Below are 16,935 nucleotides of genomic sequence, written 5' to 3'. Positions count from 1 at the left end.
TGTGACGCTAGTTTGTGTCACCTTGGCAAAAACTAAAATAGCAGAAACTGCTTTAGAACAAAACACTCTTTTGTCTCCAAGTCCTGAGAAATCATTTTCTAAGAATTCCTTTTCTTGTTTTTGGATGATGTCTCTGGGGTTCCAATTCTAAGTTAAAAAGTGGTAACCATAGAACATTTTGAAAGTTAAGCTTGTGTCATTTTCTTAGTACTATAATACAGTGTGACTGTAAGATGCTGCCTTTGCCACAGTTTCTGAAATTTTTTTATCTGCAATTCACTCTGCTGTATTGTTTGACAATAAAGGCCAAATGCAGTGCAGAAATACTGGTCTCTGCTCTGCTTTTGGTTTCTGAAATGACCATGGCTGATGAAGGAAGAAGCAGGATGGAGAAAAGTGGAGATCTCAGGTAGGTAAGGGAAAGAAAGCCTTCAATTAAGCATTCTTGTTTGCCTTTCGATGTGAAATCTACACATCATCATGATTGTTGCCATGACTTCTTTCCAAGCACATTGCTGAACTAGATCTGAAATTCTTCAAAACAACCAAACATGAATTCTATACTATCTGAAAGCTAATTTTAAAAAATCAGAAGGGAAACTGTCTCATTGGAACATGTGCTCTTTTTGGCATTTTCTCCTCTTCTTTACCTATCTGTACCCTCACCTTCATATGCAATTTTGGACCTGGATGAAAATACAGGAGAACTGTCCTTTCTAGAAAAATTTCCCAGAGAATTTTGGAATATATTCTTTACTATTTAAGAAGTGGACCTTTGGTTGATTTTCAGTATTCTGAGAATCAGACTCCATATTCATAACCACCACATAGTAGAGCCTTCTAACAATGAATTGCGAGGTATTCCACATGGAATCACTTTGGGACATTCTGGGGCAATGTGGATAATATGAGCGCCTCACAGATGGACCCGAGAAGACCAAGTTTAAAGATGAAGATTGTGTTACACATAAGGCAGGTGATGATGAGAAAGTAGCTCACATTTCAGGTCCTCAGTCATCCTCTGTTAAATGATGATCATGGAGCCTACTGGATAAGACTTTATTACCAAGTGAGATAATATGCAGAATTATAACCCTTCAAATATGGCAAAAGATCAGTAAGTTTTAGTTACAATATAAAAGATGATGCAGAGGATTATTTGAGTTAATGAGGAGGATTAATGGGGTGGTTTCCTAGCAAGTACCATTAAATAGAAAGCATTATAAGCAACCAAGAACAAGCAGATAAGGAGCTGTGTTCCATTGTAAACAACACTGTGCACATCAGTGCACGCCCGACAGATGAACAAATGAACATATACTCAGTATAACACTGGACTTAGTCCTCTGTAAGGAGTTAGAAAATGCAGATGGTATTCTCTACCAAGTCAACAGATGGTATTACAGGACCATGCAGACTTGAGTCCAGTGCTCTCCCAATGTTGACCTAACATTTAGTCATGTAACCTAGCCAGGCATTTACATGAGGAAAATGTATGACTGCACCCTACAATGATTTTCTCTTTCCTTCCTGGTCTAAAGTGCAGCAACAATACACACAAGGTAAGCTGTTAAATATCAGACATTTTTAGAAAAAGAAAAGCAGAATGACATTTGTATTAAATGTCTTCTCTTCATTTTAAATATTCACATAGAATATAATGAAATGAGAGGAAAGTTTCATCTAGTGTCTACACTCTCTTTAAAATGTCTTTACAGACATTCATTTCATTCATTTGATGTCCTTCATCTAGCCAAGAGACTTCAGTCCAGTGGAATTCTCACCCATCAGTACGCAATGCCTCTGCTTTGAGTTGAAAAATACACTTAAGACCAAGCTCAAGCTTAGCATAAATGGCTGTTGGGATCAATAATTTTATTCCACAAATATAAGAGAAATAGTGGCTAAAATTATAGGGTATTTTGAATCCCTGTTCTAGTCCCATTTTGATTTTCTGACAATGATGCTGGAAAGGTTGCTAAGGATTGGCTGTTAGTGTGGGAAGGAAAGGAAAGAACCACAGGGCATTTGCCTCTGGACAGACCTTCCTCCATTCTCACCAGCAGAATTCCTATTCCTTAGAATCATCAGGCTGCTGCTGGGAAGTCTGTAGTTTCTTCAGTTACAAATGACTAGCTGATAGTATCAATCACTATTTGGATTTAAATCAAGTGTCCATTCCCTGAAAAAAACAAACAAACAAACAAACAAAAAAACGTAAAAACTGTAACTGTTTTTTATCCTTAGAAACATTGTGGTGGAATATTCAGTATCTATCTCTATCAAAACTAATGCTCCATTTTAGAGTTAGCCTTTCCTAAGGAACCCAGACCATTTCAAACAATATATGAAGGCAAACAACCACACAAACATGCTAAAGAGAAAAGAAAATCACACTCCTTGCTGCCTATTGACTCTGAATTGCTGAATATTTTTTTCTCTATTAATTGCAAGAAATAAGGTAAATTTAAACCCATAATAAAAAATGGAATTTTCTAATAACATTGTTAAATTAAATGTCCTGGGTGTCATTTAATTCAGATGGATGAAATCAAAGCAAAGGATAGGATCATCTTTTCCCTGGAAAAGGAACTGGAAACGCAGACTGGCTATGTACAGAAGCTCCAACTGCAGAAGGAAGCTTTGGATGAACAGCTCTTCCTGGTCAAGGAAGCAGAGTGTAACATGAGCAGTCCAAAGAGAGAGATTCCAGGAAGGGCTGGGGATGGCTCTGAACACTGCAGCAGCCCGGTAAGCCCATTCAAGTTGAAGTTAACAACACAGTAGTCATCTTTTATTCAGCTCCCAAGTTCTGCTTTTCACGTAAGCTCTTTTCCTATTTATAAGCACAAAGAAATCAATTCTGTCTCCTACCAGAAAACCAGCTAGTACCTTGGGAACAAGCTTTTCTAAACTCTCAGACAGCAAAGTGGTCTGCACTGCATTAGCAGATCACATGAGAGTTGCGGGTTTCTTTGAATCTTTCATAGAATATTTCTAGCCAAGTGGTATCTATCCAAACTCAAATCTATTATAAGAATCCTAAGTTAAATGAAAATATTTGCCTCTTGCCAAGATGGATAATTTTGCCAGATGTGAACCATTGAGTTAGAAAAATTGACAAAGATACTTAATTTTCTACCTGTAATGTCTGCCTTTAAGAAAGACTGAACCATTTATAGTCGTAAAGTGAAAGCTTCTGGACAGACTGAACTTGGCACTTCTCTTATGGGATTTTTATCATTTTACATAAAGATATTTTCATGTGCACAATGAGAGAAATCAACTTGCATGCAACTGGCTTTCAAATAATTAGTTGTTAAAAGGCAAAAATGTGTTATGTAGGAACAGGAGATGAGTTCCAAAGTACTACTTAGAGCAAAGTAATTAATAATTTATGAATTGGGTTTCAGGACATACATACACATGTTTTCTAGTAGGTGGTAGAAAGTATACTGCTCTAGGATGTAACACATGGAAATGTTAGTTCTCTTGCTAATACCTACATGCAATATAGCATAGTTATTAAAATGGACTTTAGAGTTAGACCCGTTAGTACATATTCAATATCTCTCATTAGCTGAATGACCTTCTGCAAACCACTTCCCTGTGTTCAACTATCTGAAAATGGAGGCTATTAGTGGTTTATGTAAGGCTAGGTCTAAGGATCATGAGATAGGTCATATAAAAGTAGAGTATTTTATCTGGCACAAACGTAGCATTCATAGCATTGAAAATTGATATCCAACATAAGACTTGGGCTGGTAGAATTGCCCTGAATTTGGCCTGCTTTGCTGAATCATCTGAATCATATTATGACACTAGGGATGTATTCTGTGTGAAACTGCTCCATTGACAGTGTATCACTATCAAAATGAAAAGTGATAATAGAATCGCAAGCATATGATCGTGATAAAAATGGTCTACAGCACAGAACGGAGCCAAAACTGATGGATAGGTAAGGTAATTCATGACAGTTTTGCCAGTGGGGAAGCCAGTTGTGCTGTATAAAATACTTCATTCTAGGTTTTTCTGTATACCCTGCCCTTTGCACGTAAGGGTCATATACTTTTTCTTGCACTGATGTCTTTTTCCAGGACTATATAGGAACCCAAAAAGCCCCATGTTATTCCTAATCTGTCCCTGCTGTGGACAAATGTCATAGTAGAGCAGCTGTCTGTGCTATGAGAAACAATATACTTCTGTGACAACTAAGGATGTTCCTGGACCCTCATGAAGTCACAACATTACATTGGTCACACTGTAAAGGACTCTGACTAGCTAGTTCAGCCTTCTGCTTCCACCCTCCCCAACATGCCCCCCACATCTGCCAGAGTTCGGGTTCTGGGGACTGTCTGCCACTTTTGCAGCTTCAACCACTCTTGATCTGCAACCCAAGTAGTAAATGTTAGGAGTTATAAAGGGAAACTATTTACTCTCCTCAGAGCAAAAGAACTGTCACTCCATGAGCCAGATAGGAAGGACTGAGCCTACTAGTTTTATGAATGGAATGCCAAACTTTGGAAAAGTATTACTGAAGGGGTACTCATTTTACTTTTCATGTTTAGGATTTGCGAAGAAATCAAAAGAGAATCGCTGAATTGAATGCCACCATAAGAAAATTGGAAGATAGGAATACCTTGCTTGGAGACGAGCGAAATGAATTGGTGAGTTGTACTCAAAATGTTTCTATTATGTTTTACTAAGAATTATGCTATCAAAATGTACATTCAACTATGAAAGTATATCATTGAAAGAAAAGTGAACAAATCATAAAAGTATAGTGCAATTAATATTCACAAAGTGGCAAAGCTGTCACTGCCCTCTAAATGTACAAGCAGAGAAGGCCCAGGACCCCTCCCAATCACCACCCAACTGAAGGTGGCACTCTTCCGACCTCTGTCAACACAGATGTCTATTGCCTTTATTTTTTGAACATGGTTGCATAATGATGCCTTTGTGTCTGGCTTCGTTGCTCAGTCAGCACTGTCTTTGAGAGTCACCATTGAGCCACATGTAGAACTGCTCACTTTCATTAATCTGTAGCCTCTAGTAAACATATCACAATAGATGCATCCATTCTTTTTTTATGGGATATTTTTGGAGTTTCTAAGCACATTTAAGCTGTTTAAAATGAGATTACAAAATGACTTTGGTTTAAAAAAGTGTTTTTATTGCCTCTGGGGGCAGAATTTTGTACCATGCATGTGGTCAGCTGTTTCCTAAAATTGCTATAACACTTTACATTCTCAGCACTGATGTGTGAAGACTGCAGTTTCTCCACATCTTGCCAAGATACACAGATAACTGTTAACTTCAGCCATTTTGGTGGCCATGAGGGATATTCTTATTCGGATTTTTATTTTAATTTTTATCATTTCTAGTGATATTGGGAGAGCCTTTGAATACCTGCTGACCTTTTGGGTTTCCTATAGAAATTGCACTTAGCCTTTTGTTACTTTTCTATTCTGCTTTATTTTTCTTACTAATTTTAGAACATTTTAAAGTCATTTGTTGGAAAATATATTAAACATATTGCTCTATGCCTTACTTTTAATGGAGTTGTTTGTGTAAAAGTTGCTTCAGCCTTTCTGTTAAAAAATATTCATTTTAGGTGATGATTTCTTTCTAGTCTTGGCTTTTAGTTTCCTTTCGCAACCTGTGATATGTCATAATGTATCGCTCTTTCATTCTGCTCTTTTCTAGTTTCATGCAGTTTTCTTCTACGATCTAAAATTGTGTGGCTGTTCCTAGACATTTAGAGATGTTTGAATTACCTCTTTCCTCGTCATTCCTTTACTCTCACCACACTTTGCAGGATTTCATTCCTGTGGGATTTAGTGAGGCTTCCTTCATGGCCTCAGCATGTGGTCAGTTTTGGAAATATCTCATATCCTCAAGAGAAAAAGTATGCTCCATAACTATCAGATCTAGCTCTGTTCAGTTGGTTGACCCACTTCACCTTTTCTAGATCCTTCTGATGCTTTTGTCTCCTTCTCCAGTCAGAGTCATCTATATCTCTTCTTAGTTCTGCTCATTTTGCTTTATATACATCTGAAGTGATGCTACCTGATGCACAGAAATTAATATTTGCCTGTGTTTTTGGCAAATTACCCTGTCATCATTATGAAATATTGAAGTGCTTTCTTTTCTCAATTCAATCTCTTATTAGTTGAACTATATCAGTTATTTTTTGTGTTTACATGAATTTCTGTGTATTAATATATACATACATATATGAATGAGCAGCCATCTATGTATATATATATATATATATATATATATATTATTTTAATCTTTTTCTGTTATATATCAAGGTACACCTTTCAAAAGGAGCATTCTGTTGGGACTGTGAAGGACTGCCATGGAACATGGAGAGTGTGTGCTATGCTAGAATTACTTCTTTTTCTTTGTGCTTATTTGCATTTTCTATGAATAGTATGCGCTGAGTAGACTTAAATATTTAAAAGACATGGCGTTGACCTCCAGAAGCTATAAAGGTTGAAATCATAAACTAAATGGATTAATTTTTCTTTATGTGTACTTGTTATTTAATATTAATGATTCAGACACAGAAGCTCAAGAACTAAGAATTATACCAGGTTATTTATGAGAAATAAATCCAATTTTTGCCTTTCCCCTAAAATCAAGGTTTTTACATTGAGACTGGGATGGAGTGAAGGAAGTGCTAAGAGCTGCAAAAGGAGTTTGTTTTTTTTTTTGGTTTTTTGTTTTTTTGTTTTTTTGTTTTTTGTTTTTTTTTGTGTGTGTGTGTTTAAGCATTCTTAGGTAGATTTCTCTTCCCTCAATGACTTTCCAAAATTATAGACTATTTTTAAAAGTGTTCTGATACTGGGGCTAGAGAGATGATTCAGTGGTTAAGAGCACTGACTGTTTTTGCAGAAGACACGGGTTCAAATCCCAGCACCCACCTAGCAGCTAACAACTGACTGTAACTCCAGATCCAGGAGATCTGACACCCTCTTCTGACCTCCGTGAGCATTGCATGACAAGAACTCATGCACATAAAGATAATTTTTAAAAATCCTGATACACCCCTTCCTTTTCATCGTCTTTGTAGCACTTCCACAAGACATATTCACATCCAGGAACATTCCTATGAAAATAATGAAGTAATCATTAGGTATTTAACATGGATATCCTTTCTATCTAGCTCGTTTGGTCTAAAGTACATCAACCAAATATAAAACAACACTCATAAATTTAGAGTAGTGATTCTAAATTAGAAGCACTTTAGGTAACATATTTTTTTTTCACAGTGACACTATGCTATTGTCATCTAAATGGGCAGAGACCAAAGACACTGCTAAGCAGCCTATGAAGGAGGGAACAGGGCCTATGATAGCAACGTAAGATATAACTGCCTTAATGAGCAGATTTCAGCAAGACCTTTTGAGAGATATTAGGTTTTGAAGACAGTAAGGCTTGGGTCTAGGCTGTGCTGGGACTAGGCAATGATGGTATGGTTCAGTCATGTTGCTGTGTTTCTCTGAGCCAACAAGAGGACATTTCTGGTCCAGAGAGTGGGATGAACATGGGGAAGTGACTGAGGTGGAAAGCAAAAGGGAGCAGAGAGCTGTAACTCCTACTATACATTCCCAACAACAGCATCTCTGTAAGGTAACAGAAGCTGAGGGTTGGGAGGATCATGATGGAAAGCCATAGAGCAGGCATGGTGGTTCATGGCCTTTATTTTAGCACAGTGGAGGCAGAGGCAGGAGGATTCTTACAAGTTCCAGGCCAGTCAGGTCTACATAGCGAGTCTTAGACTTAGAATTACATTGCATGTGGGGCTGAAGAGATGGTTCAGTGGTTAAGAACACTGGCTGTTCTTGCAGAAGACCTGGGTTTGAATCCCTGCACCCACATGGCAGCTAACAACTCGCCATAACTCCAGTTCCAGGGGATCTGACAGACTCTTCTGTTCTCCGAGGGCATTGCAAAACACGGGTGCACTTACCTAAATGCGAGGGAATACACGCATACACATAAAATAATAAATAAAAAAATTTTTAAAAAGAATTACACTGGATGATCTCCTCTAAAAGAAAAAAAAAAAATGAGAGAGAGAGAAGAGAGAGAGAGAGAGAGAGAGAGAGAGAGAGAGAGAGAGAGAGAGAGAGAGAACTAGAAAACATTTTAAAAATTGATCTATTTAGTGGAGAAGTGGAATGCAGTGGTCAGGCCTGGGGGGTGGGGCGGCTCCAGAGTACTTCTTTCTGGCTATCATCCTTGACTTCCCTTGTTCCGTGTCAACTTCAAGATACAAGAAACAATTTTTAACTTATTTCTCCACAGTTAAAACGTGTGAGGGAAACTGAGAAACAATGTAAACCTCTCCTGGAAAGGAACAAGTGCCTCGCCAAGAGAAATGATGAACTGATGGTTTCTTTGCAACGCATGGAAGAGAAACTAAAAGCCGTAACCAAGGAAAATTCAGAAATGGTGTGTATCACAGACTCTGTAAAAACTGTAGCTTCCTTTTTCGTTACTCCAATAACCTGACTTACTGTTTTTTCTGAGGTTGTATCTAATATGATGTTTGGATTTTCCCTTAAGTAAGCAAGGAAACTTTAAGGAAGAAAGCAAGAGAAGGTTCTGCCTCTGAATTTTATGGGGCTTCTAAATTTGCAGAACTGGAGGAATGTTTCCAGGCACCCATACATTCTTCAAAAGTTTGGAAACAGAGAAACAAATCCTTTGTGTGGCTCTTTAGCTGCAGAAACTTCCTTCCAAAACTTTATTAGCATTTTTTATAGCTCTGTACAGAGAGGTCATGCCTGCCTTCTGAGGACTTATATAACAGTTGGGAAATCAATATCACCATTTGTATTTTGTATGGCTAGCAGATATGTTAGTATACTATGGAAAAGACTTCAAAATAGCTGTAGAAATCTCCAGAACACCCCCGAGAACTTTAACATAGTCTAAGAGATATAATGTACTTGAAGGTTTTATTTAGTATCTGCAAAAGTGTACAACCCAGTGGGACAATATTCAAAGCTAGCTGAAGCCTTGTCTCTAAAGATATAATAATGACTAAAGTTTTGTATTTTTTTAAGTTTCTCCCTTACTTTCTGCTTTTCCAATCTAGAGAGAAAAAATAACATCTCACCCACCCTTGAAGAAATTGAAATCTCTAAATGACCTTGATCAAGCTAATGAAGAACAAGAAACAGAGTTTTTGAAACTTCAGGTCATCGAGCAACAGAACATCATTGATGAGCTCACAAGGGTAGGTGAATCCATCTGTAACTCTGAGCTACTCACAAGGACAGGTAGCCAACAAACCAACACATACCAGAAACACTTGAAAATTGTGTACCCTAAAGCCCATATTTATAATCTCAGTCTGTAATTACATACAAGAAATTCTATTCCAAAAGTATTTTACATTATTAAACTGCTTTATACCTACTAATTATAACCATTTGTCAACTAGTTTGGAAGCACAAATAATGACTACAAGCTGCATTAAAGGAACTTTCAGGTGCATTGTTACCTAAGTACCCAGGGTAGGCAGACATATCTTGTAATTGCCTTTCAGCATCATCTGAGGCTCAGAAATTAACTATTTCCCTTACAGTATCAGTACCATAGACTTCTTCTTTCCAACCCCTAGTCAGCGTCTAGGGCATAGATACAATTTGATAAAGGGTTCATGAGTAACCAGAAGCATCATAATTAACAAAGCAAGAATTCCAGTCTTCATTTTCTGATTGATAAATACGTCTGCCCCATTTGCACGCCAGATGGTTAAAGTCCCTGTTAGCAGTACAATAGAATGAGACCTCTAATGGTCTTTAGGCTTTCTTCTGTACCTTTCTGCCTTTATTCTGAAAATTATATCTTTGCTGCCTTTTAGTTCAGGAACAATCTAAGGCCTGCAGACTTGAACTAGTGATAAGGGGCAGGAGGGCTTTTAGCTAGTAGTCTCCAGAGTAGAGTGAGCAAGATGATTTATTGCCACTGAGATTAAAATTCTAGTTTCTGTTTTTAATTATTTGTTCACCCTTTAAAAGCTGTCTATGTTGGGTATATGCTATAATGTATAGCCATTAGAATAAGAGGATAATCTAAACACATAATGTATATATTTTTAAAGTATCAATTACATTGAGGTTGCATGATAAAAATATTTTTATGTTTATATGTAAAAGATAAAAAAGCCTAAATTCAAGTGTTTGAAATCATATTACTTTTCAAATATAGTGTGAAGCCTGGGTCACTCATGTCACATCTTGATAGTTCATAAAACTCACATATTCACTAGTATAGACATATACTTGGCTTTGACCATGCTGAGATTAAGCTGTAAGTTTCCGGATCATCAGTGAGTTCCATCTAGCTTAAATTTGCAGTCAAAATATGGAGTAGTTGGAGCTAGAGAGATGACTCAGCAATTGAGAGCACTGGTTGTACTTGCAGAGGACCTGGGTAGCAATGGTCTATAACTCCAGTTCCAGGCAATCCAATGCCCTCTTCTGGCCTCCTCGGGCATTGCAGGCAATACACTCATATACATAAAATAAAAATAATAAACTTGAAAAAAAAAAAAAAACCATGGAGTACTTACTAAGTAAATTCCAGGTCCCCCCAGAATCTACAGTCACAGAAAGAATGAGTCAAGAAGTTGATCACTATTGTAGATATTCCTTGAGTTCCTCAGAAAATCACACCCATTTCTCTCAAAATAAAATAGAAAGAAAACTAGGTGACTTCAACCAAGTAGACCCTCTGCTTCCTGTCTCATCCTCAAAAGTTGCAGACTCCAAGTGATGTTCCAAAAACAGTCAATATATATTTGTCTATGCCTTAAAAATGACAAATTGGAAAGAGTAGATGTATGCTTTATTTTGAAATATTTTCTCAACACAAATTCAGAATAATTTAGGGTGCTGGAAAGCAACAGTTGTGTTTTCTGGGAATCTAGATGTTTTGAGTGCTACTTGGTTTTCTAGTATAAAATGAAGGAACACAGTGATTTCTGGGCATGAAGCTCTTAAAACCACTTACATGCCAGAAAATATAATATGCATACTCAGGAAATATTTGTGTATTATAGCCAAAAGTTACCAAATTTTATAAAATAAAATCCTATTTAGGTAAAAATATATAATTCCCTAAGAGAAAAACAATTCTGTCTTTGAAAATCAAAACAAGAGCCTAGAAAAAGACAGCTCAACAGTTAATAGCACTTCCAGCTCTTCCAGAGGACCAGAGTTCAGTTCCCAGCTCTCTCTTCAGGATGTTCACAACCACCTGTAACTCTAGCTCAGGGGGATCAGAAACCCTCTTCTGTCCTCCATGGCAGAAGACAAACAAAACTGTAGGGAATTGTGTGGCAACTCTATATCTAAAAAGTTCTTATCTGTTTTCTAGGACCGAGAAAAGCTCATCCGTAGGAGAAAGCACAGAAGAAGTTCCAAGCCAATTAAGGTAATAAGAAAAGCAGATTTTCAGGCATTTTCCACAAATAGCCAAGAAAGGGACCTTCCTACAGAAATGCAGTAAGTTGAAAGGCAGCAAACCATGATCTCCATTTACTAGAAGAAAATCTCTTCTCTTGGCATTTCTGAGTCTGAAAATGGCTGTTGTTTTATTTTAGCCTGAAAGGCTTGGCTTTGATAGGACTTACTCTGAATAGAGAAGCCACTGGTTTTTATGTCAAAAGGTTTTTCAGATAATTTGGTAAGTTATATTCCAAGAAAAAGAGACACACACGATTAATGTCTTCTGATGAATGACATTAACTTCTGAGGCCTATCCTCTAATTGATTAATATGTTTACATTATTCACCTGGGCAATATTATTAATGACACTCTCAATTTGCCAATATCTTTATAGCCTCAATAGTCCATAAGATTCTCAAGTCTGTTTGCCTGATTTCTGTGTTTAATTTTTTACCAAGTTTGTCACTTGATTTGGATGTGGGGTTGAATGGCCAAAATTAAGCTCTAATGACCTCTTTCATATGGATGCCTGGGTTTCACACGGATACCTGGGTTTCAAACGTCCCTTAAGTACCTTTGAAATACTAAACAGAGTAAACTACTTTAACTCATCATGACATAAAATGTAACGTGGATAGATTGATTGTGATGGTGTTTGGGAGACAGCCAAATATTCATTAATTTCCTTTGAAAGAGTCAGAAATGAAACAAAATGGGCATTATAGTTATGCCTAATGTTTTTATTACATCAAAGAAACACTAAAGATGGCATGACCTCTGTGCTCCTTTATATCTCTGTTGTTTAAGGGAGTTTTAATATGTCAGTGTCTCACACTTTTATTGTATTATTAAGTGAGCGCTTTCCCCCCATTTAGAGGCCTGTTTTAGACCCATTCATTGGCTATGATGAGGACTCTATGGATTCAGAGACATCATCCATGGCTTCCTTTAGAACAGACCGGACACCTGCAACTCCTGATGATGACTTGGATGAAGTAAGCATTTCCTTTCCTCTCATCTTGGAGGATATTGTCACCAAATCTTCCCTTTGAGGTGGAGGAAAACCACAAAGAGATATTATCACAGTGACTAATCTTGAGACCACACTTGACTTTGACTCTTGAAAATAAGGATTATTTATGTTATGTAATCCTTCTAGAAACTTTTCTGCAGTTCAGCTATATAACTTGATTGCTTCTTTCAAAATAAAAGTGACTCTCCAAAGTACTTCATCTTGGGAAGGTGTGAACCAAAGAGCAAACTTGGGAGGTTTCTAGATTCAGTCTAAGGCACTGCTTAGCAAAGTGTGCTCCATAGCCTGCATTCATTTGAAGATCTGGGTGGTGGGGGTGGGGCTTGCAATGAACACAACTCTTGATTCAGGATCAGAGGAGTGAAACCCCTCAATACACATTTGGATTTTGTTTGGAGACAGGGGCTCATATAGGCCAGGCTGTTCTCAAACTCCTTATATACCTGAAGACGATCTTAAACTTCTGATCCTTTTGCCTCTACTTCCCAAATTCTGAGACTACCAGTGTGCTCCACTACTTCTGGTTTAAGTATTACTAGAGACCGAGCCCAGATCTTAATGCATGATGGCAAGTCCCTTACCAGCTGAGCTATATTTCTAACCTTTGATTCACATTTTTAACAAAGTTCCCTTGTGATGACTGCATTATGCCCTGAAACTGAAAATAAGCTTTTTATAATTTGTTTGGGTTGAATAATATCTAATAGTATATAATCAGAATGCACTGAAGGAAATGAATGTAAAGCTTTAAGTAACCTTGCCTCAAGTTTAGATCCCAAATCTGAACATGACTTCTTATTTGTATCTAAATTGTGTGATATCAAGGTCAAATGGGAACTAATCCAAAATGTATAAAAAAGTAACTGCTTCTTTTATTAAAATAATTGCTTACATATTTCTTCAATATCTACCTTGAACATATTTTGTATGTATGACCTTATAGGTAATTTAGAATTAAAGATAAAATATAATAGAATGTCAGATTAAACATCTTTTCAAAAACAGAGAGGACAGGAACATAGCATAATTATTTGGGGACTTTTTTTTCACACCCCAAGAGTCTAGCAGCTGAAGAATCTGAGCTTCGATTTCGACAGTTAACAAAAGAATACCAAGCCCTCCAAAGAGCATATGCCCTCCTGCAGGAGCAGACTGGAGGCATCATAGATGCTGAACGAGAGGTCAAGGTGAGTGTGTGTCTGAAAGAGAGCTTCAAATTAACTTACAGAGGTTCCGCATAAAATTCCTGAAGACATAAAAATGTCAGTAGAACAGCTTTCTCTGTGCCCTTTTCTCCTCTGGGGCACTGGAATTGTTTTATATTTCATGCTAATAAATTGCAGACCCAGCCTAGATCAATGCTTTTGTTCATGTAAAGATAGTCAAGTGCATAGTTCTTATTGTTTGAAAACTTATATTTTCAAAGCTACATATTGAATTTTGATAATCTAGTTCTCTTTTTATTTCCTTGTTTATAAGATTTTTTTTCAAAAGTAATTAGCTGGTTTCTTTTCTTAGTTAATGAATGCACCATGCTGTGTTTACAGCTCACCAGAATCTTCACAGACTATATCTCTTTGAATTCTTGTGATGGCCCCATAAGGCAGATATGCCATAAAAGAAGAATTTAAGACTCAGAGAAATTTTTCTTCTTTTATTTTTTAATTACTAAGACTCAGAGAAATTGACTTTCCCAAGGTCATTCAGCTAGAAAGCAAGTGGTCAGAGATTCTAGCTCAAATCTTGCTGGATCAAGTATTCTTTCTAGCACATCATAACTGTCACTCATAAGCGGAAGTTATGTCGCAAACAAGGAATGAAGGAAAGAAGGAAGGAAGGAAGGAAGGAAGGAAGGAAGGAAGGAAGGAAGGAAGGAAGGAAGGGAGAAAAAAAGGAAGAGGAATTTATTTATTTTTATATTTAAATTTAACATTTGCTGTACTCCAGGTGTTATGTTAAGAATGCCAAGCCATCCTATATAGACCTCAAATTTTTTTTAATTATAGAAGAAAAAACAAACTTACAAGTTTAAAATGCTTAATGAACTTGAATTGTTTACCTGAGGCCCTAAAGCTAAGCCAGGAATGCCGCCTTCTAACTACAGAGTCAAAACCACCATCATAATGCACCTTATGCACTTTTGTAAGAACCAGGAAGGAACATGGCTGTCCAGTGATTTTATCATACTTTCTTTCTGAAGGGATAACACCATACTGGGTAGTGCTATAGCTATTAGCTGTTTGGAAGGTAAAGGCAGATAGTTTTAAGTAGTAGCTTAGACACACATGTAGATGCATAAGTGAGTAAATACATTTAAAAATAAAATTCTAATTCACAATAGACAAACAAGACACCATCAGAAAAAGATTTTCTATGCTGATGTGTTTGCCTCAAAAATCTTAATACTGGTGATTTTTCACTGTCGGTGTTTACTAAGCATTCTTACTGCTCGAGGAATAGGAATTACAGTAATAAGTTTTCTGTTTAGATTTAGGTACTGAGCACAAGATTGGCTCTGAAACAAAGGATAACATTTGGAGAGGCAAAATAAGACAAGTTTTCCAGAAAAGGAGTTCACTGAAGTAGAGAGAGCAGTGGGGAATTGCCAGGGAGGATTCAGGACACGTGGCTGTGACCCCAGGAAGGGGTGAGCTCCAGGTGATTGGTCACAGTTCTGCAAACCTGAGGGGATCCCTGAACAGCCAACTAAAGAACGTGAATATTAGTCTGATATAGGACCACAAGGATCTGAGTGCAAGAATTTAGGTATTGTTCGATCATGAAGGCAGTTTAGAAAGATACTTGTATCCTAGAAAATTCTTTTTTCTTCTGTCTCCCACTTGTTGAGTACAAGTAAAGGAACATGAGAAAAAGAAACATGCTGAAGGACTATTTTTCTGGTTGAATTCTGGAATTTTGATCTCACCAGGCTCAAGAACAGCTCCAAGCAGAAGTGCTAAGGTATAAAGCCAAAATTGAAGATCTGGAGGCAACACTGGCTCAGAAAGGCCAGGTAGGCACCTGGCTGCTAGCTCTTCTGCTGGTCCCGTCTCACTTTTCTCTGGGTCGCCCCATGCATGGACCACACCCAGGACATGACTTGGCTTGCCATAGTACCCTCTCTCAAACTGTGTCAGAATGTAAACCACTTCTATCCCTGGTGTTATTCTCCCAGAGTGCAAACCCAGCCACAGCGGTGGATGAAGTTGGGCAAGAGAGAGAAGGCCAGAGGAAGAAGAGCCTGGTCCAAATAGCCTAGAGTTGTCACAAACTGCTAACGCAGTCCCACCCCTCCCCGGCTGCATTCTCTGCCTCTATGCTACATTTATGGTTCTGCATTTTAATGTTTTCCATTCATATGTATTCGAGCCTGTGTGCATTCTGACCCTTTTCACTTTTTGCCTGTGTGGTCACTTCTGAGTCCCCAGAAGGCTGGTCCTGGATTATTCAGACTGCAAAAGATAGGCATAGTAAGTGATGATGGGAAAGGGGTTAAATTTTCTTGGCAACTTTGGCCCCAGAACCTTTGAAGAAATAGCTGACAGGGGTGGGTGTCATTCACCAGAACCAGTTACTCTGTGCAGGCAAACAAATCGGGTAGAAAGAATATGGCTCTGGATAAGTGGTGTGAGGACACAAACTCTTTCGTGGCACTCTGAAATGCTGACTGCGCGATATTCTTTGTCAAACAGGATTCACACTGGGTAGAAGATAAACAACTTTTCATTAAGAGAAACCAGGAGCTTTTAGAAAAGGTATGTTGGGCGCACCACCCTAGTGGGGCAGAGGAGAAAATGATGATCCAGGAGCAGCAGGGGGTGCTCTCAGGAGTGGCACAGGGGCCAGGGAAGGGGAGGCTTTCCTACCGCTGCTCTGTCCTCTGCTGCGTGCTCGACTACATCCCGTCACTGCCATCACCATCAGTTAAGTGGCACGTGTGCATGGCTCTGCGCTCCACGTTGTGTGCAGACTTGTGAGGTTGTAACCCCTGCTCCCCACCGATTTGTTAGCCATATTATATGTACTGTATATATACTGTATGTGTATATATATGCACATATCTGTGTGGTTGTTCACCTGCAAAAAAAGAAAAGACCCTGCTACACGTACTATTTTGTTTAAGGAAGTGCCAGAATATAACTATGCTGCAACTTGCACAAAATATATTCTCACTTTGAGACATGTTTGCTAAGCTTGGCTATTTCTTTTCTTTTTTAAGCAAGGGAATTATTTTTAGATGCATCCAAAGTAAAACACAGCATGTCCAAGAAATTAGTAAACACACCAAGACACATTTATGCCCAGTATATATGATTAACCATAGGCTTTTGATTTGATTAATAAAACATTTGATTAACAGAACATTAAAATTTTGATTAATAGAACATTTCAAGATTAAGGTAGCTTTTCCTTTGGTATGTTCCTTC

The 16,935-nt window shown here is 37.8% G+C and overlaps 1 protein-coding gene across 4 annotated transcripts in view; it reads left to right on the top strand.

The window, feature by feature from the left end:
- Jakmip2 (janus kinase and microtubule interacting protein 2) overlaps window positions 1-16,935 on the top strand; it is a 187,975-nt gene that overhangs the window by 135,334 nt on the left and 35,706 nt on the right. For 2 of the 4 annotated variants that reach the window (XM_029559753.1, XM_008825241.2), the window contains exons 4-12: window positions 2,542-2,751; window positions 4,569-4,667; window positions 8,320-8,466; window positions 9,116-9,256; window positions 11,404-11,460; window positions 12,351-12,470; window positions 13,567-13,695; window positions 15,438-15,521; window positions 16,201-16,263. In XM_029559753.1, the coding sequence (XP_029415613.1) occupies window positions 2,542-2,751; window positions 4,569-4,667; window positions 8,320-8,466; window positions 9,116-9,256; window positions 11,404-11,460; window positions 12,351-12,470; window positions 13,567-13,695; window positions 15,438-15,521; window positions 16,201-16,263 (1,050 nt within the window). The remainder of the gene's footprint in view (window positions 1-2,541; window positions 2,752-4,568; window positions 4,668-8,319; window positions 8,467-9,115; window positions 9,257-11,403; window positions 11,461-12,350; window positions 12,471-13,566; window positions 13,696-15,437; window positions 15,522-16,200; window positions 16,264-16,935) is intronic. The other 2 variants (XM_029559754.1, XM_008825243.2) reach the window with 1 other exon arrangement.

The sequence above is a fragment of the Nannospalax galili genome, unplaced genomic scaffold (assembly GCF_000622305.1).
Source record: "Nannospalax galili isolate Female #2095 unplaced genomic scaffold, S.galili_v1.0 scaffold128, whole genome shotgun sequence".
NCBI classification, from domain to species: domain Eukaryota; kingdom Metazoa; phylum Chordata; class Mammalia; order Rodentia; family Spalacidae; genus Nannospalax; species Nannospalax galili.
The sequence above is the reverse complement of the archived record's forward strand: the minus strand, read 5'-3'. Positions and strand labels throughout refer to the sequence as shown.